General features: G+C 34.4%; 2 protein-coding genes across 2 annotated transcripts; both read right to left on the bottom strand.

Moving 5' to 3' along the window:
- Positions 1-1,688: 1,688 nt before the first annotated feature.
- On the bottom strand, positions 1,689-8,370 carry LOC136805704 (uncharacterized). Its single transcript, XM_067062239.1, has 7 exons — positions 8,230-8,370; positions 8,016-8,070; positions 4,972-5,031; positions 4,032-4,430; positions 3,594-3,890; positions 2,917-2,967; positions 1,689-2,134 (listed from the first exon to the last, which is right to left on the bottom strand). Exons 2-7 carry the CDS (start codon positions 8,056-8,058, stop codon positions 2,067-2,069), a joined length of 918 nt encoding a protein of 305 aa, XP_066918340.1. The 5' UTR covers positions 8,059-8,070; positions 8,230-8,370; the 3' UTR covers positions 1,689-2,066.
- Positions 8,371-8,605: 235 nt separating this feature from the next.
- LOC136805703 (transcription factor IIIA-like) lies at positions 8,606-26,205 on the bottom strand. Its single transcript, XM_067062238.1, has 11 exons — positions 26,023-26,205; positions 21,100-21,200; positions 17,681-17,768; positions 17,506-17,588; positions 17,329-17,408; positions 15,393-15,479; positions 15,174-15,220; positions 14,998-15,081; positions 14,328-14,423; positions 10,070-10,138; positions 8,606-9,907 (listed from the first exon to the last, which is right to left on the bottom strand). The coding sequence occupies exons 1-11, from the start codon at positions 26,173-26,175 to the stop codon at positions 9,203-9,205; spliced, it is 1,593 nt and encodes a 530-aa protein (XP_066918339.1). The 5' UTR covers positions 26,176-26,205; the 3' UTR covers positions 8,606-9,202.
- Between the last annotated feature and the right edge of the window lie 287 nt (positions 26,206-26,492).

Genomic DNA, 26,492 nt, shown 5'->3' with positions numbered 1-26,492 from the left:
GATGATGATGAGCTGATTCGTTGACTGGAAAAAGTGTTTTGTATGTCAAATTTTGTTTCTTGTCTTTGAAACTGAATACTACGAACTACTGTAATTTAGTCAGAAGTTCACTTCAGCAATGATTTCAATTCTTTTTCTGGAATCTTTAAAGAAATTTGCTCAAGTTTTCAATTGATATTTTTGTTCAAACTCTAATTTATCTTTTTTTTTTTTTATTAATAACTACCTTTATTGTTTATAGAGCTTCTCGAGCTTTAAATACCATCATATGGTCGTAACTTGGGAAAGTCCTTCTTAACTTAGTAAAACAAGATACCGGCAAAGTACAAAAAAGTTGAATGTATGCATATGTAAAGTTGAATCCAAAAGTGGTTGAATGAATGTTGAATGTCAATCAATGTAAACAAACTTTTTCTTTTGGTCTTCAAAATAGATTTACCTCACCTAGAGTTTTTTCACTGTTTTTTTCAGTATTTCAAAAACCTGCAAAAAGTTTGTTTACATTCGTTTAACTTTACATGCGCACATTCAACTTTTTCATGCAGTTGTGATAGCCTAAATAACTTACGCTCCAGTGATTTGGTGAAATAGCTCCAATTCTGGCTTTCCAAGCTAGGATGGACCTTCCCGAAGGCATTTAACGCTGGTTAGACTAGGTACACAGACAGTCATACAGAAACACCATAAAGCGAAAGTATATATAGCTATAGACTCAAAAAGCCTAGCTTCCTGAAGGCATGTCTCTTCATTGTCTGTGCTGCTTGGAGAAAAGATTGCATCATGAAAAAGTACTATGCACTTGAAAAAAATTTAGGCGCATTTCAACTTTTCTCGACTGTACGCCTGAATGGACCACAATGGCATTCCTTTATTTTTCTTTTGACCAATAAAATAGAAGATTTTGTTTGAGAAGTGCAATCACAGCGTACGCAAGTGGAGGCCGGGCCTTAACTAGGATTGGTTTCTATTTCACCCTATTTAAGATGGCGCTGAACTTTTTGATAAATTTCATACGCAGTATCCTCTTGACTATTGTTTATTAGGCAAAGTTGCAATAGAGAATTGTTGAAATATAGCAGCCAATGAAAAAAACAAGCTATTTCTGATTGGTTACTAGTACCTTGTTGATTTATTCACCACTATATAGCCTATATATTTTGCCTACAATCTAAGATGTCTGCGGCATTATCAGAAAAGGTCTATTTAGTGAATAATAATCACGATATATATTGTTGTAAGAAAGAAACTAAGGAGAAAAGAACAAAGAGGAGATATGAAAACCTGTAAGCTAATGATACCATAATTTTTGAAATATATTTTTGAGAAGCTTTTCCATTTTTTCCTTAAATTTTATTAAATTATCAAGCTGCGAATTCTTCAAGTATTTTGTTAATGGAATATAATTTTTTTTTCAAGCAAATGCCTCAATCAATCAATCAACCAATCAATCAATGATTAAATCAATCAATTATTCCTGATTATTTTTTAATGTTTTAATCTTTAAAGCATTAAAGCTTTATAAGTGCATGACATGATCTTTATGTGGGGGCATTTAGTGAAAGCTATGACTAGTTTAATCGTAGGGCGAGCTTGGTTACAATAGTATACATCTCCAGTTTCTTTATACCGGAACTGATCTCCGGAGAAGAGTTTTGTGGCTGATTATCAAGGAAGGGAAGGGAGCTGTCTTTACTACATGTCATGTGCTATCATTTTCCTCAATTGGGAAGAATATTATATATACATAGATTTAAAAATTGATTTCGGAATTGTCATAATATATACTAAAAATACAATGTAGTGTGATTGATTTATTTGGAAATCTGTATTAACTGATTAAAGAATATTGGGATGAACTCATCTTCGTAAGACATCTTCTCCGACGACATTGAAATTGGGAAAACCGCTAGTAGATATTTGGTATATGCATCTCCTCGGTTCATAAAACCAATAAATATTTTCTCGACGAAAAAACCGCTTGAAAACAATCTCGGAATACCATTTTTAATCTAAACAGTTTATATATTTGTTTGCAGAATGTCTCTATTGTCTCATTCAATCGATCTTTAGGTGAAGTTGAGTCTCCGGATGGTCAAGTCTATCAGTGAGCGTCTCTTTCGTTCTGTCTTTTTATCTGAAGAAAAAATTAAATTTGCGAATAAGTTCCAAGTTCATTTTCAACGACTTTCTCAAGTTTCGAAATAAATCATTTGAAACATGATCAATCAGTCCGACTATTGTCTTTCTAATACTAACAGGTCTTCTTCTAGTCTGGACCCATACAAATTTTTACTCCATTTCACAAAGCTCGCATGAGATAAAAATTAGTATGGTAGAATTGGAGATTTTGAATTTGCCACCAGAAAAAAACCGTTTGAAAACTGGCCAATCAGAATTTTGTTGCATAAATTTATCGGGTGAACAATAGACATAATCGGCCAATCAGAAGCGTTTCTACAAAAAATTGTAGAAATTTTTGTCCAAAACTACCCGTCTACTATCGAGTTCAGAAAAAATCGTGAGTAGACGGGGCCCCATCTAGTCTTCTTCCAGAAGACTTGCGTGTTGTTGCCAAATTTTCAGCAAAGGGAGGAGGGTCTAGTCGTGTTGGGTGGTTATATGGCTTTTCATAGTCAAATATACCTTTTCATAATTAAACATCACGAAAATCACTTGCCTCGTTTTGAAATTATTGACATGGTGATTAACTCCCAGCGAATTTTATTACAACTACTTTCTATTTATAAAAAAATCATTTAATGTCTCAAGGGATGTGGAAATTGTTTGAATAAGAGGCAAGTGATGTTCGTGACGTAATTTATGAAAGGGCCTATCAAAGACGACCCTCAAATTAATTCTTTTGAAAAGCATAGATCGTCTGCTAAGCATAATTTCGCATCGATGAAGTAAATGTACCTGATGTTGAATCACTTTCGTTCTCCTTTGGCGTTTCACTTCTTGCTTCAGCTGTGAAAAAGTTTTATATAAGGTTTAAAAGATTGAGCATAGAAAAAGTTTTCATTTTTTAACGTAAAGTGATCACAGAAATGCCAAAAATTGACAGTTCATAGAATATTCAAACATTGCACTAGGATGGAAAATTTAAAAGCAAATTCCTCGTTTAAAAATAATTTTGGGTGGACTGATTTAAGCCTAAGAATATTTTTTAAGATTTGAATTGGATAATTATAAAAAGAAGAAGTTTGCACGTTAGAATTATGTGAGAAATGTGAGTGAAATCAGATTTTCACTAATTGGAAAATACAGATAATACGCTTATCTTCGAGCCGATTTCAACTATTTTTATGATTGTAACCACAGAAAATGTCTTGTGGGCAGTGGCCGACCTTTACATGAATAGCTTCAGTCATTGGCAAATAGATTAAAAGTGCTATGTCAGCATTTGCACTGAAAGGGTACCGAGGTATTACTTTTGATCTCATCTTGTTTTCACCAAGAGAAATGTTTCAAAATGGAAAAACTACCAATTCTTTTTGAAACAAACATTAGCTAAACAAATAACTTATTTTAGTCGGAGCTTTAAAGAGTTTCCAGTTGTGAAAAGTAAGAAGGTGAACAAAAGGAGAAATAACCTTTGTCTGTTGTTTCGGCGGAGAGTGTTTTTGTGGAGGCGGCCGCGTCAGGAGCTTTACAAGCACTCACTAACGCCTTAATCTCATCAGGTGTCAACGCATAGTTGTAAATGCGGAACTCATCGATAGATCCTTGGAGTGGTCGACATTTCAACATGTTTGAGATGCCAGCGTGAACAGACCAATCCCTTGACAATAACCCATCACCAATGGACTGATTACGAATTTCACCATTGATGAAAATCTTCGCTTGCTTTGTTTTCGAATCATAAGTACCAGCTAAATGTGTCCATTTTCCTTTAGACAAAAAATAGTTGTTACTTCAACAAAATGTATGTATTGCAGTCTTCCAGCACTGAGTGACAATTAATGTTTAAGATATGTAACAAATACTGGAAAATTCAATTCCACACCATGTTGGTATGTGATAAAAATTACCTTTCTCGACAGTATGTGCCATAGTTTCGAAGACCACTTTCTCTGTTTGATCACGGTGGAACCAACGAACAATTCCATTATTCACTTCGAAGTGATATTGACCTTTTGGATGTGAAACACCAACCGTATCGAATATCGAATGTTGTCCTTGGCGTTTTTCCAAGCGAACCCAAGCAGCGACAGTGATGGCAGTTCTTGGTTTGGCTTGAAAGGTGTCACCTTTGAAATTTATTGCAGCTTCCCATAAACGAGCACCTTGACTACAAGTGTAATCTTCGTCAGAGAACTTCAAGATCTCGCCACCTTGTGTCATAGTGCCAGAATTTTCGTATCCAGATTTATCCGTGATAATCTTTGGTTTCAAGATCTTCTCAAAATTATAATACACCACCAATCGCTCTGAAGAAAAAGAATCAAAATGAATACCGTATTAATTCTTTTAAACGCCCCCTCGAATAAACGCCCCTCGCACCTAAAAGGTAAAATTATTTAATAAACGCCCCCTCTAGGGGAGGGGCATTTATTAGAAACTTGTGACTTTAATACTTCAATACCAGTGTTTATTGGGTTTGAAAAGGAAGATTTTAGTCATTTCTTGTGAACTTGTAACCAGAACAGTTTTCGATGCAATTTTAATCGTTGAACCAAATAAATTTTGCACTAAAATCCTGATAAAGAACTAAAACAAAGGGTATTTTTGCTCTAAATATTCGACTTTAGACTAAAATAATTCAATAAACGCCCCCTTCTTTTAAACGCCCCCTTCTTTTAAACGCCCCTCCTAAAATCGAAAAAATTAAATAAACGCCCGGGCGTTTATTCGAAGTAATACGGTATTTCAAAACATTTATTGACAAAAAGATCAGACAACAAAGAACAATTATATAAATGAATGGATAGAATAATGGAAGATAGAGAAGGAATGAAATAGTTGACATACTTGGTTGTTCTTCAGATTCATCGTCATCTTCTTCCGCCGCGTCTGCTCGAACTAGTTGACCTATAACAATCAATCAATCAATCAATCAATCAATCAATCAATCAATCAAGCTAAATAAATCTTCTTCTGTAAGTCATACAGCAAATTCACTCTTATTCTATCATTGAGTATAAAGACCAGGAGGGACTCCAAAGAGGAGAATCTTCAAACGTTTGTCTAGTGCTTTTTTTTGTTTTCGAGTGGTACATTTCGATACCCGGCGTTTGCATGAAAGCCACACGGGTCACACAGGTTTTGGATGGAAAATAAGTGCTTCGTGAAAAATAGCTTCATTTCCCATCAAAAAGATTCTCCTCTGGAGCTTCGGGTTTTCAACTCAATTCTTCCTAAACTAGTCTTTAGACAGCTGACTATAAACATTTTAAAGCATCAGAAAGAGAGATTTACAGAATTTAGCAAGGTTATATTTTTTCTTGATATAAAAAAGCTCTAATATAACAGTTGCCCTAAGGATAATAAAAATGACAGATAAGTCTATTTACAACGATTTCAACTTCAAGTCCTGCTCTAAATGAACGAGCAAGATTTCCCATATCAAAACACATGCCACATGTCTTGAAACAAACTATACAATTTCATTTCTTGATGAATCACCTGTTAAAAGTGAGATACAGCACGTTGAACTGGTCAACTTAATGTTCAAGCTTTGGATAAAATCTATTCAACTCAAAAAGAGTTCCTATAAAATTGACAGGGTTTGAATGATGGTAACAGTTTAGCTATGCGATGTCCTCATCTCTCGTGAAAATGATGTTTGTCATCTTTGTCTATAGAAACTAACATATTTTCATGAATTAGAAATTGAGAGTGGAGTAAATATCTCGCTTCTTTTTGCTGGCTACCATGCTACAAGATCGTTTGGTGGTGGTGGCGGTGGCGGTGGCGCTTTGCTGCTGGTTGGGCGTGCTTCGTTTCTTTCGACGTATTTCTTCTTGTATGATACTTCTTCGTTCTTCCACTAAAACCAAGAAGACAAAATGATACACAATATTCGCAATAAGTTCATTGGCTCGATTCATGTCAAACATGCAGGGAGTTCACCGGTAGAAGGAAAAGTCTTGGCTAAAGAATTGGAAGACATTTTAACAACACAAAGAATTTCAAAGACACTATTGTGAACATCCACCATCACTATTACCTTTCTTTGAATCGGCAACGTTTGATCGTGTGGCCTGGTCATCATTCTTGCAAGCACCAACCAAAGCGTGAATTTCATCAGGTGTCAAAGCATAATTATAGATCCTGAACTCATCGATAGATCCTTTCAATGGTCTTTTGCATGGTTCTGGTGAACACAACGAAACACCGTTTCCTATACGAACTTTGGTATCCCAATCACGAGAAAGCTCGCCACTGCCAATGCTCATGTTTCTCAATACACCATCGATATAAGCCTTAGCTTGAGATGTTTTGGAATTGTATGTGCCTGCTACGTGAACCCATCGCCCTGTGAAATGATAAAGAAAATTTCTGTCTCAAAATAATGTACTTTGGGAAGAAATACAAAACTTGAACCAATTGAAAACATTTTAAGGCAAGAAGGTTTTATTGGATGAAATTCTAAGTGAATATCAAACCTTTTGGTACTTCATGAGCCATGGTTTCATAAACAGTCTGTTGACATTCGTTTCTGTGGAACCATCTCAAAATTCCATTATGAACTTCGAAATGATATTGTCCCATAGCATGCGAGCGGCCAATGGTGTCAAAGATGGAATGAGGATCTCTGATGTCTTCCAATTTGATCCAAGCAGCAATTGTGATGGCCTTTCTTGGTTTGGCTTGAAAGAGGTTTCCATTGAAAGATATTTCACTGGAGTACAAACGAGCGTATTGATTGCAAGTGAAATCTTTCGAAGCTTCGGGCTGTTGAAGGATTTCGCCGCCTTCTGAAAGTTCTCCATTATTATCATATCCTGATTTATCTTGGATGACTCGAATGATTCCGTTCTCTTCCACTCCACGTCCAGTGGTTTCAAAGTTAAGGTAGCAAACTAGACGCTCTGCAAACAAAAATATTCAAGATTTAAAAACTATGAAAATAATTATAAAAGTTTTAAGTACGAGTATCATTAGCATGTCTAGACCAAATTCCCAAAATATTGACATTATGAGAATTAGGGACTTTTCCAGGATGAAATATAAATCAAAATTTAGTCCGTACTTTGGAAAACAAAAGCTTTAAAAACAACTGCTAGAAACAGTAACAACGATGATTTTTTGTCGGAGTTTAAGAAAACATTATACATTGAAAAAAATGACGAGATAATGAACATACTTGGGTCGTCCTCTTGAACATCAGTGACGTCATCATTTGCACCGGGTGCTGTTGCGATCAGTTTCGGAGGCTTCTGTGTCCGCACACAAAAATCGACCTGAAAGATAAAAAATTACTCTTCATTCTGCTACCCACTGACAAAACTAAAATCCGATGAATAAAATGAAAATAAAGGTTCGAAAAGACATCAGAGTTACGAATTTAATTCAAAAAGTCGTAAATTGCAAAAATAGTAAAATTACTGAATATAGAAAGAGTAAACGAACAGACAGCCACCGTATTTTCACGAATAAACACAACAGTTGCAACCAAATCCCACTCTGATGCATGAAATAAGGCTTTTAGTTCTCTTAGTTCCCTGAGAACTGAAAGTTATATGAAAAGTATCTTGATTTTGGTATTTGCGCGCAATGCGTTCATTCGTGAAAAACGGGCGCGTGCCTGTTTGTTGGTGAATAAGAGAAGCCACTCACCCAAAATCTGTCTGTTGTTGTTTGTTGTTGTTTTACGTGAAAATACGGAGCTTTTTTTCGTTTTTCGCAAGCACGCTCGCTAGATGCGAATTAAAAGCAAATTTATTTCTAGATAACACCTATTTGTTTCTCTCACGTGTGTGTGGATATTTTCTTTTATAGACTGACTGACAAAATCTCTATTTAAACTCTTTTCTGACTACAGGACAGTTTAGAGGAAAGGATAAACTCACCCACTACCAGCCAGGAGCAGGCAAGGAATAACCAAAACTTCATTCTTTCAATGTGCTAAAATTTTAAATGAATAAAATAAAGTTACAGAGCTCTGTTTCCATTTGATAAGTAAAAACCCTTCCAAATAAAAAAACAAAAGACAAGGAAAATCCACAAATTCATTCTATAACATGATCATAAAACCAAAATGTCAACGATGAATTTTGTCATTACCTCCAACGTCACTTTTTCATCAGCGATCGTAAAAAGCCCTCTTCAAAAATTTTTCATAGATTCCTGTGGTGAGGGAATGTGACCGAGAGAGAGCCAGAGAGTTCCTGAAAACATACAGAAGAATAAATGAACATAAACAACAAATGCAAAGTTCAATGATTTCATCTAAAACGCAACGCTTCAATGATTTTCTACATTAAACATATTCCAATTAATTGTTTTTTAAAGAAAGATTTTTCGAATAAAAAAAGTTTTTGAAATTTTCCTTTCGTTTTCAATTTTCATTTAAGCATGCAGCAAATATCATCCGAATTGTTTAATTAAAAGAAGAATAACACGAACCTTTTCAAACAGAAAACAAAACAAAAAACGAATGTAACATCATTGTAAATTTTATTGCAAAAATTGCGTGAGCAAATACCAGCTCTTTTTACAACAGAATATAACTACAAAAATATGATATCTCAAGATAATTGGCCTGTCACCTTGACCAATATGAGACGATAGTTGGAACCACATCAATGTAGTTTTCACAATGATAAAATCGTTCGCTTAATGCCATTGTTCACTTCAGAGATGCCAAAATAATTTCAACCTCGCAAGGCTGAATGTTTAGGTTTTACAAAAACTCCTAATAAATGCGTGAATAGAATATACAAAAGCTATGTACAAAAATACGAATACGAATGTCAAGATCAAACCTGTTGAAGATTGACACAGAAAGATGAAAGCAACCGAATTGAACAGGAAACTTCAAAAAAGAAACTCATCATTGAACAGAAACTTTCTGATAAAGTGTTCAAATGAAGAAATGAAGAAATAAAAAAACACCACGAAAACTGGTCAGAAATCTACACTAAATAAGTAAGGACAAAATATCTATCCTAAAATCACATCATGAATAAAAATAAAATTGCAGTTTCTATATAAAAATGAAAGTGTAAGTCCTTTCACGCTAGTTATGACAACCATTCTAAGCAAGCTGCTGTATTAAGACTCTTTCATTATCAGAAGAGTCAGAATCAGTTTTGTTGATGACTGTTTGTTGCATGGAACATGGTCGATCGAAAGTTTTCTCAATTGATTGCTTATTTGCGTTTCGGAGACGTGCAATCTGGTGGATCTTTTCATTCAGCAACTGAACTTCCTTCCGTGTGAAAGTCCGCTTGTCGGATGGCGAGTTTGAACGAGTAGAGGATAGAGAGGAAGATGAGTGAAGGCGTTGACTTTCTAAAAGTTGCTTGGCTTCTTCTAGAGTCGATTCTTCAAAGACAACCATTTCATCAGCACTTTGAGCGGTCACGGTTTCCTCTGATGCATCAATAGCAATTTCCGTGCTTTCATCTCCTGATGAGTGCATTACATTCACCTCTTTGTTATTTCTACTTTTAATTTCGTTGGCTATCGTTTCAACCTCTTCATCATTCTCTTCGGTTTCCGTCGTTTTAAGACAAGAAAATTCACCCGAAGACATTGCAGACATTTCTGCTTGAGTGGTCTCACATTCTTTAGGAATGATGTCAGTATCCTCAAAACATTCAGGATCATAAACTCCATTATTGACGTAATCATTCATCTCCGCTGGTGTCATTTTGTACATCAACTCTGGAATATAGCCAGTAATTGCAGCAATGTCTTTGGTCACCATCCTCTTTGGACGTTTTTTCCGTTTGGGTTCCTGAAAGAGTAATCGGGTCACATGATAACACAAAGACACTAGAGCTTATATATTAGAGGAGAAAAGAATTAAAAGTGTATTTGTAATTATATGTACACGATTTCCAACCTTTCCATTTCCCCTTCACCTGGATTTATAGTAAGAAAGAGAAAAAAGTCTTACAACATTACTGGGACTAGCATGATGTTTATCAATTCTATCGTGGTATTCCAAGTGTCTTCGCAAAGAGTGCTGAAAAGACACAAAACAAAGAATCTAAATAAACAACTCTGCCGAATAATTCTTTCCTAATAAGTTCATTCACATGAATGATAAGAAAAAAGGGCCATCACATAGTACCGTGGTATCTTAAAAATGGCGCAACGGTTGTAGCTTGAGGGTTAGATAATAGTTTTAGTTCTATTAGAAAAGATTTAGATTAGGATTTGACACTCTTTTAAAAAACTCTTTAAATCAAGTGGCCAGAAGAGTCATGCACTTTTGACCTATTTTGGACGCATACGTGTCTTTCGGGTTTGAAAGGTTGGACAACTCATACAGGATTACTTGGTTTGAAAAACTAATTTCCCTTAAAACAAAAACACAAGGGAACTGTCCCCATGGGGCCAAGACTGAAAATCAATCGGTTGGCCACATGGAAAGTAGTTCCAATGTGTCAAGGCTTAGGGTATTAGTTGAGACATGATCATCAACTATTAAAACCAACATATAGAGAACAAGGCAGTAATATGGGACTTAATGATAGGTGTGATAGGTATATTTAAGATGATAATTAATGATAATTGATTCTTATAGGTAATTATTTGTATATTAGTAATATAAAAGCAAATCAAATGAATTTGATTTCAGTAGATGTGGGACAATCGCTTAAAAAAGTGAAACTACCAGAAGAAAACAAAGACTACATGAAATTAACATCAACAAATTGGAGATCTGATGTTTGGCAATGGGAAGGATGGAGAGAAGAGATGAGGAGCGAGACAGACAAGGAGTATGTGAGAGAGTCTATTTTTGAATGGGAATGAACCCACATTGGAGGCCGACATGAGGACATGAAGATGTGAAAATCTTATGGAAGGGTCTTTGAACAACTGGGGAATCTTTGGTAAAAAATGTGGCGTTTATTTGTTAAGTCGTCATCAGAAGCATGCCTTAACAAACTTGACCTCTAATTCTGACGATTAGTGGAGGATCCTTCGCTATCGACATGCCCTACAGAGGCAACGCATACCGGGTGACCCACGAAAAAGCTCAGACATTTTCCCAACGTCTTGAGGCCGAACAAATGTCCCAAAGTGCTTGGAGTTTTGATATTTAGAAAGTAGATTTCCTAACTTAAAATTTGAGCCATCACTTTTTAAATTTGACCAACTTGTTCTCTACTTATGAGCTTTTAAAGTCAAAATTCACTTTTCGAAAAGTGTAAAAAACACGTAAAAAAGAGGTATTAAATTCATGCAATCAATTAGAAAATCACTTACAAATTGACTTATTTAACGAGTTTTATGACATTAATAATTAATGAAAACACCTTTGAAAGTAGTTTTTGTTTAAAACAAGACTAGTTTTTTATAAAAATTGGCGCTTTCCTAGATTTTTTTCAAAAACTGTATATCAAAAACGTTTAAAAATACCAAATTTGATACCCCTTTTTTACGTGTTTTTTACACTTTCCGCAAAGTGAATTTTGACTTTAAAAGCTCATAAGCATAGAACAAGTTGGTCAAATTTAAAAAGTGATAGCTCAAATTTTAAGTTAGGATATCTACTTTCTAAATATCAAAACTCCAAGCACTTTGGGACATTTTTTCGGCCTCAAGACGTCGGGAAACGTCTGAACTTTTTCGTGGGTCACCCGGTATAGGAATTTTTGTGAAACAAGGGTGAGATGGGAGCGCAGTGAGGGTGTGTGTTGTTCAAACATCCTTCATTCGAGTTGCAACTCTAATTTTGAAGAGGTAGTGGTGAGTATAAGAGGAGATAATAGAAGATTGAAGGTCTTACTTCTGTAGAATGAGGAATTGTAAGACTAGGAATATATACATAAGAAATAGAGAAAATAGAAATGTTCTCACATTTAAAATTGTTGAAAGTTATTCTAAGATCCTTGTGAATTCCTTGTGAAAAGTGATTTTATTCAAAAAAGTCGGGGGAAAATTTTTTTTTGTTGTTTTTGAATAGTTACGTAATGTAAACAAAGGTCATGGAAACGCAATGTAGAGGATTCTTTGAAGGATCTGGCACTAGCGCGAATTAATAATGGCGCGAAGGCGCGGGAAAATGATTCAAATAGAAATCGAAAGTGGAAGTGGAAGAGACATCGCATGAGATGTGTGTTACAGATGGTGTAACAGAAGTCAGATTGCCTGAGTTGGCTGGATGTTTTGTATTGGGATTTGGAACTCGGAATTGAGTTGAGTCAAGAATTGATTGTTGGTAAGCTCGATGTTAAGACTTTTACGGAAATAGTGACACTATGCCTTGGGTTAGCTTGTGGTGTTTGGTTTGTTGTTGTTGTTGTTGTTGTGGAAGTGGCCGAATTATCGAATTATTTCGTTTTAAGACTAAGGAATTGCTTTAAAGAGGGGTGGTGAAAATATTTCGTTTTAAGACTAAGAAGGAATGGCTTTAAAAGAGGGGTGGTTAGTATGTTTCGTTTTGAAACTGGGGAATGGCTTTGAAAGTTCTTTTTTTTTTTATCGTTTTTTCTATGAGGGGAGTGGGTGAAAATAATTCGTTTTTGGTGAAAATATTTCGTTTTTTCTGTGTGGCCTTAAATGGTGAAAATATTTCGTTTTTTCTGTGAGGGGAGTGATCTCAGGTGGTAAAAATAAATCGTTTTAGGTGTGGCCTTAAATGGTGAAAAATATTTCGTTTTAAAGTGGGGAGTGGTCTCAGGTGGTAAAAATAATTCCTTTTAAGTGTGGCCTTAAATGGTGAAAATATTTCGTTTTTCCTTTAAGAGGGGAGTGGTCTCAGGTGGTGTAAATAATTCGTTTTAGGTGTGGCCTTAAATGGGGAAAATATTTCGTTTTAGGTGTGGCCTTAAATGGTGAAAAATATTTCGTTTTTCAGGGGAGTCATGCACTTTTGACCTATTTTGGACGCATACGTGTCTTTCAGGTTTGAAAGGTTGGACAACTCATACAGGATTACTACTGGATTACGATTGGAGATAATCTCCATTTGAAGAATCTCAGTTTGAAAAAGAAATTCAGTCAAAAAAGAAGACAGGAACCAACGACTCAAGAACTGGTGATCACCTTCATTGAAGTCTATTCACGATAAGTGATGACCTCCTAAGATCAAAGAATCTCTCCAGTTAAAATGAATGTTATAGAACTTTTCTACAAGATCTTCATTTTTTTCTTCTTTATTTTCATCTTCGTTTTTAGAATTTTTTTAAAAATTTTTTTATTTCAAATTGTTCCACTCACAAATATCTCTCCAGCGATACCTAATTTTTTAAGATTGAAGAATTCCTTCAAAATTTATAGGTAAAAGAAAAAAGAGTGCACACTTATCGTGAACAGACTTTAATAACCTCTTGTGGGGCAACATACTATTAATTTCCATCTTTTGTAATGGTTTCAGAAGAAAAGAGGGTAGACTCCAAAACAGATATCTACAATTTTAACACAATGTCTTTTGGTACGAATAGTTAAAATATGTCGATGCCAATGCTAAACTGTTAGAAAAATATTTTTCAAAATCTTGATATCTTTTGTTTTTAAGTATAGTAGCTCATTAATGCAATGTCTATTTCTTCATTTTTTGACATGGTGGAACATAGAAAAGTAATAGTTTAGTTATGGTTTATTCAGCTCTTTCCTGACTGGAGATGCAGCACATCAACTGACAACCGTTCCTTTGTGATGAGAGATTGTCCCACTCCTTTAGAGCTTATTATAAGATCATCAGATAATACACACTTTTTTTTAAATAGAATCAATCAAGCATTTTGTAATTTTTGTACACAAATTTTTTTTTTAAGTTTGAAAGATTGAAAAAATTTCAAGTATTTGTACTTTTAGCCATTAAATCCTTAGTGTTAAAGAACAACCCATGTTGGTTTAAAGTAATGTTTTGTCACCTTTGGGTTTTAAAAAGATTAGTGAAAATTTGCAAAGAAAATTTCCCCCTCAAATTCAGGGAAAATAAATGTTGAGATTTTAAGATGTCTTTATTTGAAATCAGTGAATATACTTTTTACAAGATTCCTATCTAATATGCAATCTGAAGGCTGTATGATAATTGGTCATGGGGGTAGTTTAAAAATTGTTTTTTTTTTATTTTCAAGCACTAGAGAAAAAGTTGTGCAAAATTTCTTTCTGTGAGGCAAATAAGACCACGAGTTGACTATAATCTGCGACTGATTGTTGTCAAATTTAGGAAAATTACTGGCATAAAAAATTAATACCTTGTAGCTAAAAGTTTTTGAGCAATAAGATTTTGGACATTCAAAGTGTTGGGAATTCTGGTGAAAACTTTTTATGTGCGCTTGTAAGTTGTATTTCTAAAACAAAATGAAAGAAATATCAATAAATAATAATTTTCATCTTTGTAACAGTAAAAATAAAAGACAGGTAAAACTAAAGAGTACAGAATCCCTGAACAGCTAGAACGACAACAATCTCTTACAGTTTAAAAATTCTCTCCCTTCTCTATAGGATGGTTATGCCTCAGGAAAAAATCCCCTAAAATCCCACTGGTGGAACATCCCTTTTTTGGGACATTTCTTTTTTCCCCAGGCAAAACCCTAAGGGCGAAATTTCTTGAAAATTTCAAACTCATTTTCAGACATTATCATTACATACACCATTCGAAAGCTCTCGAAAAACTATATAGAAGACTTTTCAACGGGTATAGCCGATTTCATTACCTAACTCAAGATAATTCACACATAAGATGCTATTTATGGTCAATTTTAGACCAAAATGTGGCGAAAAGTTGAACTTGCGCATGAAATAGATTCACTTTCAAGCTGTTAGGCACTAAAATTGAGAAAACTTAAATTCAAATTAGTATTTCCTTTAGTTTCCTCATTTTCCTCTATGAAAAACAATAGTAAACCTTGAAGAAATTATTACTTTAGTATATGTTCTTCCACATTCTGCATATTGGCATTTAAATACTTCTCTTTCTTCATCATGTGTCTTCAAGTGTGCTTTCAACTAAAAGTTTAAAAATTAATACAAGTTGAAACTTCCATTTCCAAAAAAAGCTTTTCTTTCCTTTCTCCAACTAAGGAAATTATCAAACTTACATTTGAACGATTGGTGAAAGTCTTGCCACACACATCACACACTTTTTCTATGAACAAAAGTAAACGATATTCATCATATGTTGATCAACAAACTTAATTTCATTTATTGATGTCTGGGCAGGTCAAATCTTGCCCTCTTAGATGATTACTTTAAAAGCCATTTCTCAAAACCACTATAACTAAAATTCAACATGTGAGAAAAAGTGTACAAAGATTTACCCTTGGTCTTGCAAATAGCTGAGTGCTTTCTACATTCTGAAAAGTGAGCAAATGTTTCACCACAGCCTTTAACACTGCATTGGTATCCTGAAAAAGTGAGTTATGTGTATCATTTTCTTTTTTCCATTTTGACAGATAACAGAGATCCCACTGGCATTTTTGAAAAAACATGCATGAAAAAATGCCAAAAAGAGCAGAAAAAAATGGTAAATAATGCTAATTTTAAATGGAAAAACATGAAAAACATGCTAAAAAGTAGAGTTATTAATCAACGAAGTCCCCGTGTTTCCCGTACCTAAAAACAGTGATGTAGACATGATGAGAAATCCGAGAAATCAATTAACAATTTTACCTTAGTTTCCCTGAATTTTCTGACTAATTTAGGTATATACTGTATAACTCGTACAGCTTGTACAATACAACACTCATACAACAGTGTCAACAGTCTCTTTTTGCAAATTATGCTCTGGTGAAAATTGCCTCAATATCATAAACATAAGTAGAAATCATTTCACTTGGAATTTATAAATCAATCAAAGGCTGCAATTTAAAATGTAGCCCATCATGGTTGAGGAAAAGTTTAATGATTTTCAAGATGCAAAAAAAGTGTCTTTTTAAGGGTGGAAAATAATAGAATAGAATAGAAAATAACTGATTGAAATGTAGGAGCGATATAACTAAGAATCAGAAAAATGTACGAAGGCAAATTTTATCTTAGGGAGCCCTGTTCCTGAAAAAACCAAGGTTGGCCCCAAAGGAGAAATATTTAAAAATCATGTATATCCAGACACTAGAATACAAGCTATAATGCAAGAGACATTTTAAAAATTGGTGCTTTAAAAAAACCCTGTGTTTTGCCGAGGTCATGGACCTGTCTAAACCCTGGAAGAATAATGAGCTGGTTCAGTGACATGTAGTCTTGACAAAACTTCCAAATATTGGCTACTTGTTTTATAAAGTAGAGCTTGAACGGAGAAAAACATAGTGTGCAGAGGGATCTAAACCCCCTATTTATATTTCATCCCCCCTATATGTGTATCTCCCTATTTAAAAAAATTTTCGACCCCGTGCTATTGACAGCAGCAGTCCACCAGTCATTCAAAACCGAAAACATTGAAATTTGTATTAAAAATTATATGAAAAAAAGAGTTTAACATGGTGCCGCAGGCAAAGATTTAGCTATCTAATCTTGATTTATAGTTGTCCCATACGTCAAATATCTAAATCAATATAAATATGATAGATATTTTGACCAAAAGTTGCTATCCCCCCTATTTTTACTTGACCCCTCCCCCTAAAATCTTAAACCCCCCATTTTTTTCGGGAAATCTCCTACCTCCCTATAAAGCATTGGAAAAGATGGACCCCCCTGCCTGACACATCCTTGTTTTAACATTTCTGTCAATGGTATTTATTGAAAACTTAAGATAATATTTAACGTTGCCCACCATGGTTGGGCAAGTGAGAAAATTTTAGAATTTTGGGGGGCTGAAAGTGCTATTTTGAGCTATCTTTAATGAATCTGAATATCAGGACAGAGAAGAGACAATATAAACACAATTCCCTAATGTTTCTCTGAAAAACATGCCAAAATAATCCAAAACATACTGAAAACCATGAAAAATGCCAAATTTGCAAAAATCATGAAAATCATGAAAAACATGCTGAGTGGGATCTCTGAGATAATAATTTCATTCTAGGCTACCCTACGTTAAGTTAGGGCCTATTCCCTGTGCCAAGGGAATGTTCCCCTCCAAAATGAGGTATAAAATTATACAAAGCTCACTGTATATACTGCCATTTGAATGTACTTATATAGAGGCAGTTCCATCGAGCATATTATACTCAAATCATGGTTTTCTTGGATTGGCCCTAATACCACCCATCACAATCTGTACCCATGATTAGGAAAGTTGCGAATTCTTCAAAATGAAACCTTTAGAAGAATGCAACTTCTGATGGAACTTCATCTTTGCAAGATTCTTGAAAACATGTGTACACCCAGGATAAGTACATCTAAAAAGCAAAAAAGAATCAAAATGAAAGGCCTCCACAACTAGCATGCTTCAGAATTTGGAAGTAAAATCAAATAATACTAATACAAACTACTCACACAACCACTGATCTTTTATGCTCAAGTGAAATGTGGTCTTGCAAAGTTTTGTTTTTCTTGAATTCTTTTGGACATTTTCTGCACTGTAAAAAAATGCAATATCAATGGTAATCAAAATTAAAACATTTGTATATGTCAAGGAACAGGAATGTGAAAAATTATAAAAGTTAGCTACCTTGAACGGCCCATCATGTGTACGCTTAATATGACGCTTTAACGACCATTCATTATAAAATCCTTGATTGCAATCAGAAAATTCACATCTATTGAGATAAAATCAACCAACATAGGAATTAAAGAAAGAAAAGAAGAAAATTTTCTATGAAATTTATGTTTTAGAGTTTCAGAATCATATTTTCTTTGTACCTTTAGATGTAAAGTTTTGTCTGAACTCATTGAGCTATAAATGTTAGGGGCTTAAATTACCAAGATTAGTTTACTGTAGTACTTTGAATAAACTCTACCCCTTCTTTTTGATACCTCCCTCAAAAACACCAAAAAATATCCTTCCTTAAAGGAAATATTTTCAATAAACCTTTCCTTTAAATAAAAGCACTCCCTTGATTGGAGCACTGATCTTTATAAACCTTGGAAAAAGGTACATTCACCATCTTTGATCCAGGGTACATAAAAAGCTCAGTGCCTAGGAGGGGTGCTTAATAAGTAGCTATAAGGAAATGTTGTAGTTATGAATACTTGGATGTATGTTAAAGAGTCCACTTTTAGTATTAAACTTTGATCTCTTTCCATATCTCTTAAATTAGTACTCAAAGGAAAAACAAAGTTTTATCATTTTAATAAAGTAGCGGTGTTACTTATTAAAGATTAATTAATGGATTTTAACTGCTCCTTTAAATGCCCATCCTTTAAAGTTCATAAATTAATAAACTCCCTAGTGTTTAATCATAAGTTCGAGTAAAATATGTATTTAGAAAAGCAAAAATTTCAGGTAGAGAAACCTTAAATGATACCATTTTGAATTTTTCATCCATATATAAATGAAAGATTTTTATCCTTAACCTTTTCAGCCCGGCGGACGAGTATAGTCGTCGAGCATACGTTCCGGCAGACGAGTATAGTCGTCTTTTTGACATAGTGATCTTCTAAGCTATATTTCTCCCATTGGCTTCTTTGCTAGCCGTATTAGTAAAGAGAAACGGAAAGTAGAGGTTCTAAGCTTTCTTTTGATATATGGTGATGTAATGTTTTGATCACGTGGTGAGGCAGCAGATTTCGGAGAAAAGGTAGAGAAAAACACTGAATCAAGATGGCGACCAAGAAATGGGTTTTTCAAACTTACTGCTAAAGTTCTTGGATTTTTTGACTGGTTTAGGCCACTTTTCTTCATGGAAACATTGTTTTTATAATGGCAAAACATCCAGTAAGTATATCTTATATTTTGTGTTTTGTTTTTAGCATAAAAATTCCATTTATTTGTCATTTTGACCACTTTTCTCGACAAACCATCGGAGTCGACCCAAACTTACAGTACTTTTTACTTTTTATTCAGGTTGGAGCATGGAAAGTGGACAAATTCAATGCAAAAGTGTTTTCTGCACCTCATTTATTTCAAAGGAGCACCAAAGAATTTGAAAAGCCTGGATTTATGTTGAATTGCACTACTTCTTCCGCTCCACCAGCAACGGTCGATCGATCCCCGAAATTCTTGGCTCATAACGATGTCCTGATTACAGCTTATATGGATCAAAATGATGGCAGGAACCACATAACAGCCACATGGAATTATTATGATGACATTTAGCATTCCTTATGGTCAAAAGAGACCAGATTTGATAGCAATGAGTTTGCCTCAAAAGGCTTACGGTTTTTGGAAACTTTGCAACTGTCGCCGACTATGCCATCTAGTTTCACGGTAGCCGATACCCTTCAAAAGCTTCAGGAGCTAAGAATACTGACTGAAAGTGTTGTTTAGATAGTTGGGGAATACTTTTACACCATTTTTGATGTTGTAGCTGCTTCTGGAAACACATTATCATCAAAATACTTCAAAATTGTATATATTGGATTTTTTTAGCCGAAAATCGTGATTTTTGGCAAAAGTGACCGATATTTGGGAGGCTGGTGTGACACATACAGATTTTTCTGGATGCTGATTTTTGGTATATTACTTCAAAATGATGTATAGATTGATAAATAGCCAAAGACAGATTTTTTAATTAACTTCCCCCCACTTTTTTTTGCTCTAGAAGTGAAAAATGCAAAAAAAGTGACATTACCGCAAAACGTGAAAAAAAACTGTGGTTTACGTGATGCTACCATTTTTGTTGGAATATTTTATTTGGATTGGTACTTGGTCTAAAAGTTGTAGAATTTAAGTAGCTTTTCAGGGATACCTTAATTTTTTTCTAAAGATTCCTAGTTCTTGAGTTATGATCAAATAACTGAACATGTCTATTTTCTGAAAAAATGTTGCGCGCTGACAGCGTGAAAATTTAAAAAGTTGCGCGCTGGAAAGGTTAAAGTGAGTACTAAGCTTCAGAACTTGTAATAACAATATGAAATTTAAAAGTATGGCTCTAGCCCTAATATAAGAGGTACCTCTAAATATTTCAAACACTTTCAGCTCCACCTTTTTTGGTCTTTTTTTTGGGTGTTTGGGTGTTTGAATGTTTAAAAATTCTTTTTCAATTTGTTTGTTTGTAAATTGAAATAACACTGAGATTCAGCATGTAATCATTCTTCATGGCAAGCATGCAAGGTCCTTTCTTTGGTTGATAACTTTTTTGCAATTTGTTCATTTTAGATTATGGCATTCTTCCCTTTGAAAGAATACTTCTTGTAAATTCAAGGGTCATTTGAAGCAGAGGATAAGTTTCACCATATGATTTTTTCATCAAAGAGAGGAAATTAGTGTACGTAATCACATGATAACAAGTGCAATTGTAATTTTTCGAATTGCAAGAGTTATCATTATCATCATTACCTTAAGGGAATAAATTTTCACAGAGATAATTTTTCACTATTTTCATCTCTCACTAAAATAGCGAAATTTAATCCTTGCGAAAATTAAGTTTTTTACACTAAAAATTTTAAGTTTTTTGGAGACTACTGTACACACAAAATTTTGTAATCAAACTAACGAAAAAATGTAAAAATCTGAAAATAGTCTCGCGAAGATTTACAGCCGAAGTTAGTCACGAAAAAAAGCCCCGTGAAAATTAAATTATTTCGCAAGGAAAGCTGTCTCACAAAAATTGGTGGCTGCGAAAATTATCCCCCTTAAGGTACGAGCTAATCACACAATGATTTTCAGAATTTCTTTTTCATTATCATGAAAACAATGAAAGGAAATTGCACTGAAAGCTTTATGTTTCTCTTCTCTCTGTATGTTATTTTGTTGTTGTTTTTATTGTTTTTTCTCATAAAGCAACATTGGAATGAAATCAAAACGATGTGAAAAATATTTAAAACTCAATTTTGAAGAAATCAGCCTCCCTTCTAGTGTAATTAACGATTATTACTCTCTACTACAAGATGCAACTAACAATTAATTGCTCTTTTTGAAGGCGCGCCAAATGAGAAAAAATAACCCATTGTGCAATTAATCTTCTAATAACTTGAAAAATTACTTACTTGAAATTCTTTTCCTTTCCATGGGATGTAATGTGGCGTTTCAAGTGAGAGTTTGATCGAAAGGCTTTTTCACAACCATCATGTGTACAAATAAAAGGTCTCTGAAAATAAAGCATAAATAAGATCAGACACCATTTTTCACTCAGAGGGGAAATCATTTGCCATGAATGAGTTAGCAAGCTGCAAAAGTCATTCAAAAATTCAATTTTATTCAAACAAATTGGCGTATTATTGCAGGGCAGCCTTTCTTATTCAGATTTCTTTTACCTCTACAAAATAATTTTAGATTTATAAAATATTGTCTAATCTTCATCTGTCGTCAGAAGATATATGGACAGAGAAGACGTTGTATTGGTCTTTGTCCTAGGTTGTCGAACTAGGCGAAGGTTTCATTTTCTTTAAAAACTTTTCTTTCCTTGATTGATCTCCCTCTGCATCATATGATACGAGTTCTAACCTATTTTCCTCATTAGAGATAATGTTATCCCCACACAATTCTGACATAGATATTGTTTGTTATAAGTGTTGGCAAAAATTTGCAGCTGGTAAAGCGGTAATTGTGTGCACTCGTAGTTTACCATACAGTGGCAGTTTCGGCATTTTAGACAGTTTTGGTCATTGTCATCTGAGCAGGAGGTGAGAGTGCATGTTTAGTTTTGTTTAACTTCTTCAAATGGTTGTTTACATACCGTGTCCTTTCCGTTTTTTAATACAGCAGATCACAATGTGTGTAGATAGAGCTGTGACAAAAAACCAACCCACCCAAACATTACACAGCGTGTACTCTGTGCTCCCAACACATCAGAGCCGTGCTGTATCAATGATGATACTTGAACAGTACGGGAGAACATTGCGTTCTCGCAGGTAATGAACATATGAGTACCATCACCACACCACATTCAATGTCCAGCATATCTCCCCATACTCTTGTATCAGAGTGATGGTACCCTATTCCCCTCACATGGTATGGGTTGACCTGGGCCAAGGTACATTCACTTGCCAAGTGAATCGCATCACCGAATAGGAATCGAACCCTGACCTCCAGCATGGAAGTAAAGAACAATAATCACTACATTACTGTACCTACTCTAGTCTACTGCTTTAAATGTCACAATTTTTTAGATATTGACCTTCTAACCCTATATTTTAAGAAATTCTTTTATCATACTGAGTGACCAATATTTTTCTGGAGGTCTGCCAGTAGAACAAAAACTTAAATTTGTCTCTCAAAGGGCTTAAATAAAAGCTATACCATTTCCAGACACTTCAGGGTATCTACTTTTCAAAAATCAGCAAAAGAAAAAGAAAATTTTTTCAAAAGTCTACTTCAAGCCCAATGTGCCTTTGCTGTCGCTCTATACATTATTGAAATTATCCTCCTTTTGTATGTGCATAAATTTTTATTTAAAGGAATAACAAGATACAAAGTAAAACTTAGCTTAAGAGTCCCTTTCATTGTCCTATGCTAATTTATGGTAGCAAATAAAATCTTGGCAAAATAGAAGTCTGTAAAACTTCTAGCTTGGAATGAAATGTAAGATTAATGGCACTTTTTAGTACGTGCCACATAAGTCAATAGACAAAAGTATTGATCCAATCCAAAAAATATATTTTTCCCAGGCTTTGTAATTTGAAAACTTCAGGCGTGTGGTCAATCACACTCCTAAAATCTGAGTTTTGTTAATTTTAATGTGGTTATGGTTTTGGTGTGGTTGATTGTACTCCTAAGAAATTTTAGATGTGAGGATGAATCAACCTATAAATCGTTTTTTTGTGTGAAAATATTCAATTTTATGTCCTGATTTTGGAAGTTTATGCTCAAGAAAAATATTTTTTCCTTGAATTTGCAAAAGTTATTTCTCTATTTCTGCTCAAAAAAGTTTGCACACCTTAAGCAGGCTGCATCATTTGAAAATTCCTGGCATGTGGTCAATCACACTCCTAAAACCTTAGTTTTAGTAATTCAGGCGTGTGATAAGGAGTGCTATGCACTATGAAACTAACTTTATAGGGTGTGATTGATTGACCTCATCAGACATTTTAGGTGTGTCCAAATGATACAGCCTGAGTAAGTATTGTGAACAACAAGTTTCTTCTGTGTCTTTTTGGTGCAAGCGCTAGGTTAATAAACGTTGGGTTAGTAAACCCAAGGCTGCTTGCATTTGGTGGTTCAAGCTGGAATAGGGGACCTGCAAATTCAGTCTGGCACATCCTTAAAAACTGCATTGGTTGTGTATTTGCAATCTGTTTTCCATACCTATTGAAAATATGATAGAATGTCTTGGGCAAAAAAGCTAATTTGACCTTTGAAATTAAATATGGCAAAAGACAAATTGAAGCGGATTGCATTCAAAAATAGAACCCCAAAAAAGTGAGGTTTTCAATCAAAGCCACTTTTTAGCCCACAGCGTTTACATTCTTGTGGCTGCTGTGTAGTACAAAATTCCGTAAAATAAGGAAATTAATGAGCTTTCCAAAAATGTGGCTCCCTTTGAAGTTGAGTGATTCAGTCTTGAAATATAAGATGGCAATTTGAGGGCAGGTTTTGTGGCTGTATGTCACCGTGGTTCACTCAACGGGTTGGCTTATATGTGCTGTCCTGCTTAAAGACAATGATTTTTTAACCATTTTTCTTGAAATTGGTAGTTTAAGGTCTTATAAAGATACTTATGGGTTTAATTTGTGGCTGCAGGGTTTTCAATGGGCTTAAAATGTGGCTTCAATTAAAGCATATATAAAAAAAATCTTCAACTTTGAGCCGCAATTCTAGCCCAATGACCCAATAATTTTGGTTCCATTTTGATATTTTGTGGATAAACCCTTTTGCTATGAGTTTCATCTGAAAAAAATGATTTTTACTCATTGAACAAATTTGTGGCTGCTGTTTTATCAACATATAGTGTTTTTCTTGATTTGTGCCGCAAATTTTTTTTTCAACCTTCTTATATCACCTTTAGAACCAATATTGTGAAGTTTCGTTTGAAAAGAGTTATTTTTAAAAAGGATATTCAAATTTCTTTTTTTTTGCTGTTTTTGAAAACCTCACACAATATTTGAATGCCATCAGCGGCAACTTCATTTCTTTGGTGGAATAATTAGTAGAGGCAACTATGTCTTCCCGTGTGCAGCAGCTTGTGCAAAGGGATTTTATGATTGAATATTGTTCCTTGAATGTAGAAGATCAAAATTTGAGAGGTGGGGCCGGCAGTGACCACCCGTTGCCATGGAAACTGACGTCATTGGTTACAATCGCAACCAAAATGAAAAGTTGTCAAAATTGAAAAATTTTTGTTCCATTCGAAAGAGCATGAAAAACTGATAAAGAAAAAGGTCACAACCTATAATCTGAAAATGAATATACCAGGAGATATGAAGGAAATAAGGCAAAATGATGTCATCGAAAAATAAAAACTTGAAAAAAACAACCAAAAACAAACTTCTATAGAACTTCCTTTGTGCAGCAGAATCCTTGCAATCTCTCCAAAAAAATAAAATAAACGGAGCACTAGAACAACACCAAACCGATTTTGAACGAGGCCAAGTAAAAAAATCACGAAATTCTGGATTTTTGTAAATATGGCTGATCGCGAGAGAAAATGTTTTTTATAAGAAAATTTGCGCAAGAAGAGTTCTGAAAATGACTTTCCTCTTTTAAAAACATTTTATCTTCTACCACACAAAATTTCATTGAAACATGTTAGCTCATAAATTCAAAATCAATAGAAACATATCACCAGTAGTTGATAAAAAAAAGGTTCCAGTCCGCGAACGATCCGAACACCATATTCAAAATGAAGACATTGCAATGTCAAAACATTTGAAAGCACTGGCGATCTCAATTAAAAAAGAAGACACTACCAGGCCATATTTTAGAAAGGCAGGGCAGCGTCCGTTGCTATTCGCGTCTGGAATGTTTTGATCGCAATGTAGAGTATTCTTTTTCATTTTTTGAGTTTGGTCGGTCACAGACAGTTACATCAATATGCCTTTTTACCAGTCTTTAAAAATATAAATAAAAGTAATCATGGAAAAGGACGCGAAAAAAAAAGACATAAGTGTGAGAACAGAGTAATCAAACTCGTTAGAAAAAGTTCCATTAAAAGTTATAAAAAATCAACCTGAATAAATGCAATCGAAATCCCAGAGAACTTCATAATTCCCCAAACAACATTACATTACTATGTCAAACTCCCATTACATAAATTTTACAATTACGTCAGAGTAGACTACGCTCGCCACCGAAGAGGTTTATTTGGAAAGGGTAATTACATTTTATTGTTCGCTTCTTTTTTAAAGATTGGCCGGGTTGGAAAAGTATGAATTTCTTTGTACATATTTTACCTACCCCAAATATTTAGGAGGCTGAGTTTTAAACAAATGGTCAAGTTGAAACGAACGATAAATGTATCAAGGTCTGTTTTATTTACCCCCTGGTGACTTAACAAAAGAGACTTAACTCGATGTCACAATCCAATTATTGAAAGTTTGTCTCGGCCTTTTTATAATGAGCGAGACATACGTTCTCTGATTACGCAATTTTCATATTGACATTTTCGAGGCATTTTGATGTAACTGACAGACTGGACGTCAAATTTCGAAGCTGATCGCATCAACTTTTTTATCAATATTTCACACGAAGGAAACTGTATCGAGCTGATTTTTACAGAAATGCTTTCTAACATACTCATTGTTTTGTACAAGTAGTGGGAGTTTGGAGTGGGAGTTGAAGTGTTTTTTCTTACGAAGCTTTTTTGTCCACAGGTAGCTATTTTTATTTTTTTTGAAAAATCGAGCTTTTTCGTGTGCTTCCGTGCAAAGTTGGATCTTTCGGATTCTACTCGTTTTTTTCTAAAATTTTTTTTACACAGCTTGTGTAGAAAATTCTGGTTGGTTTTAAAAGACATAAAGGAAGATTATACTAACTATATCATAATGCACCATTTCGTGTCTTCCTAAATGTGACTTCTTGTAAAAGGTAGCGTTACATCCTTCAAAGCGGCAAGGAAAGATTCGTGATTTATTGGCGTTTTTGGCGTTTGCTGGTGACAAAACTTTGGCATCGTGTTCGGCGGCCATTTTGCGAACGAAAGAACGTTGTTTTGGTATCATGTAAAATCTACACGAAAGTTCTTTATAGGTAGTATTTCCCAGAATGATTTAAAGACCGAATTTAAGAGAGAGGAATTGATTTTTTGGAGAGGTCTTCGGTCTGTAATTTGTATGTGCTCTTTTTTCCTGGGCGGATTTTGTTCTGTAAATTATCTCTCGAATCTTTCGAATCAAAACAAAACAAAATGGCGTATGAGTTACAGTCAGTGTAAAATTTTCGTTGATTTTTTGTAAAAATTGGAGAAATTCCTGATGCTTCGTATGTTATACTTAGCTCCTGACAC

This window comes from Clytia hemisphaerica, unplaced genomic scaffold, assembly GCF_902728285.1.
Source record: "Clytia hemisphaerica strain Z4C2 unplaced genomic scaffold, Clytia hemisphaerica genome assembly, whole genome shotgun sequence".
NCBI classification, from domain to species: domain Eukaryota; kingdom Metazoa; phylum Cnidaria; class Hydrozoa; order Leptothecata; family Clytiidae; genus Clytia; species Clytia hemisphaerica.
This window is presented reverse-complemented; position numbering and strand designations above follow the sequence as displayed.

Bases quoted from the DNA above. Each gene is read 5' to 3' on its own strand.
- LOC136805704 (XM_067062239.1), bottom strand. From the start codon at position 8,058: ATGAAGTTTTGGTTATTCCTTGCCTGCTCCTGGCTGGTAGTGG. The intron at 5,032-8,015 runs GTGAGTTTATCC...TGATTGTTATAG, and splicing joins CTGCTCCTGGCTGGTAGTGG to GTCAACTAGTTCGAGCAGAC. The intron at 2,135-2,916 runs GTACATTTACTT...TTTTTTCTTCAG, and splicing joins CGAAAGTGATTCAACATCAG to ATAAAAAGACAGAACGAAAG.
- LOC136805703 (XM_067062238.1), bottom strand. From the start codon at position 26,175: ATGGCCGCCGAACACGATGCCAAAGTTTTGTCACCAGCAAACGCCAAA. The intron at 21,201-26,022 runs GTTAGTATAATC...CTTTATTTTCAG, and splicing joins AAATGGTGCATTATGATATA to AGACCTTTTATTTGTACACA. The intron at 15,480-17,328 runs GTTTCATTTTGA...TCACTTTTTCAG, and splicing joins GAAGTTGCATTCTTCTAAAG to GATACCAATGCAGTGTTAAA.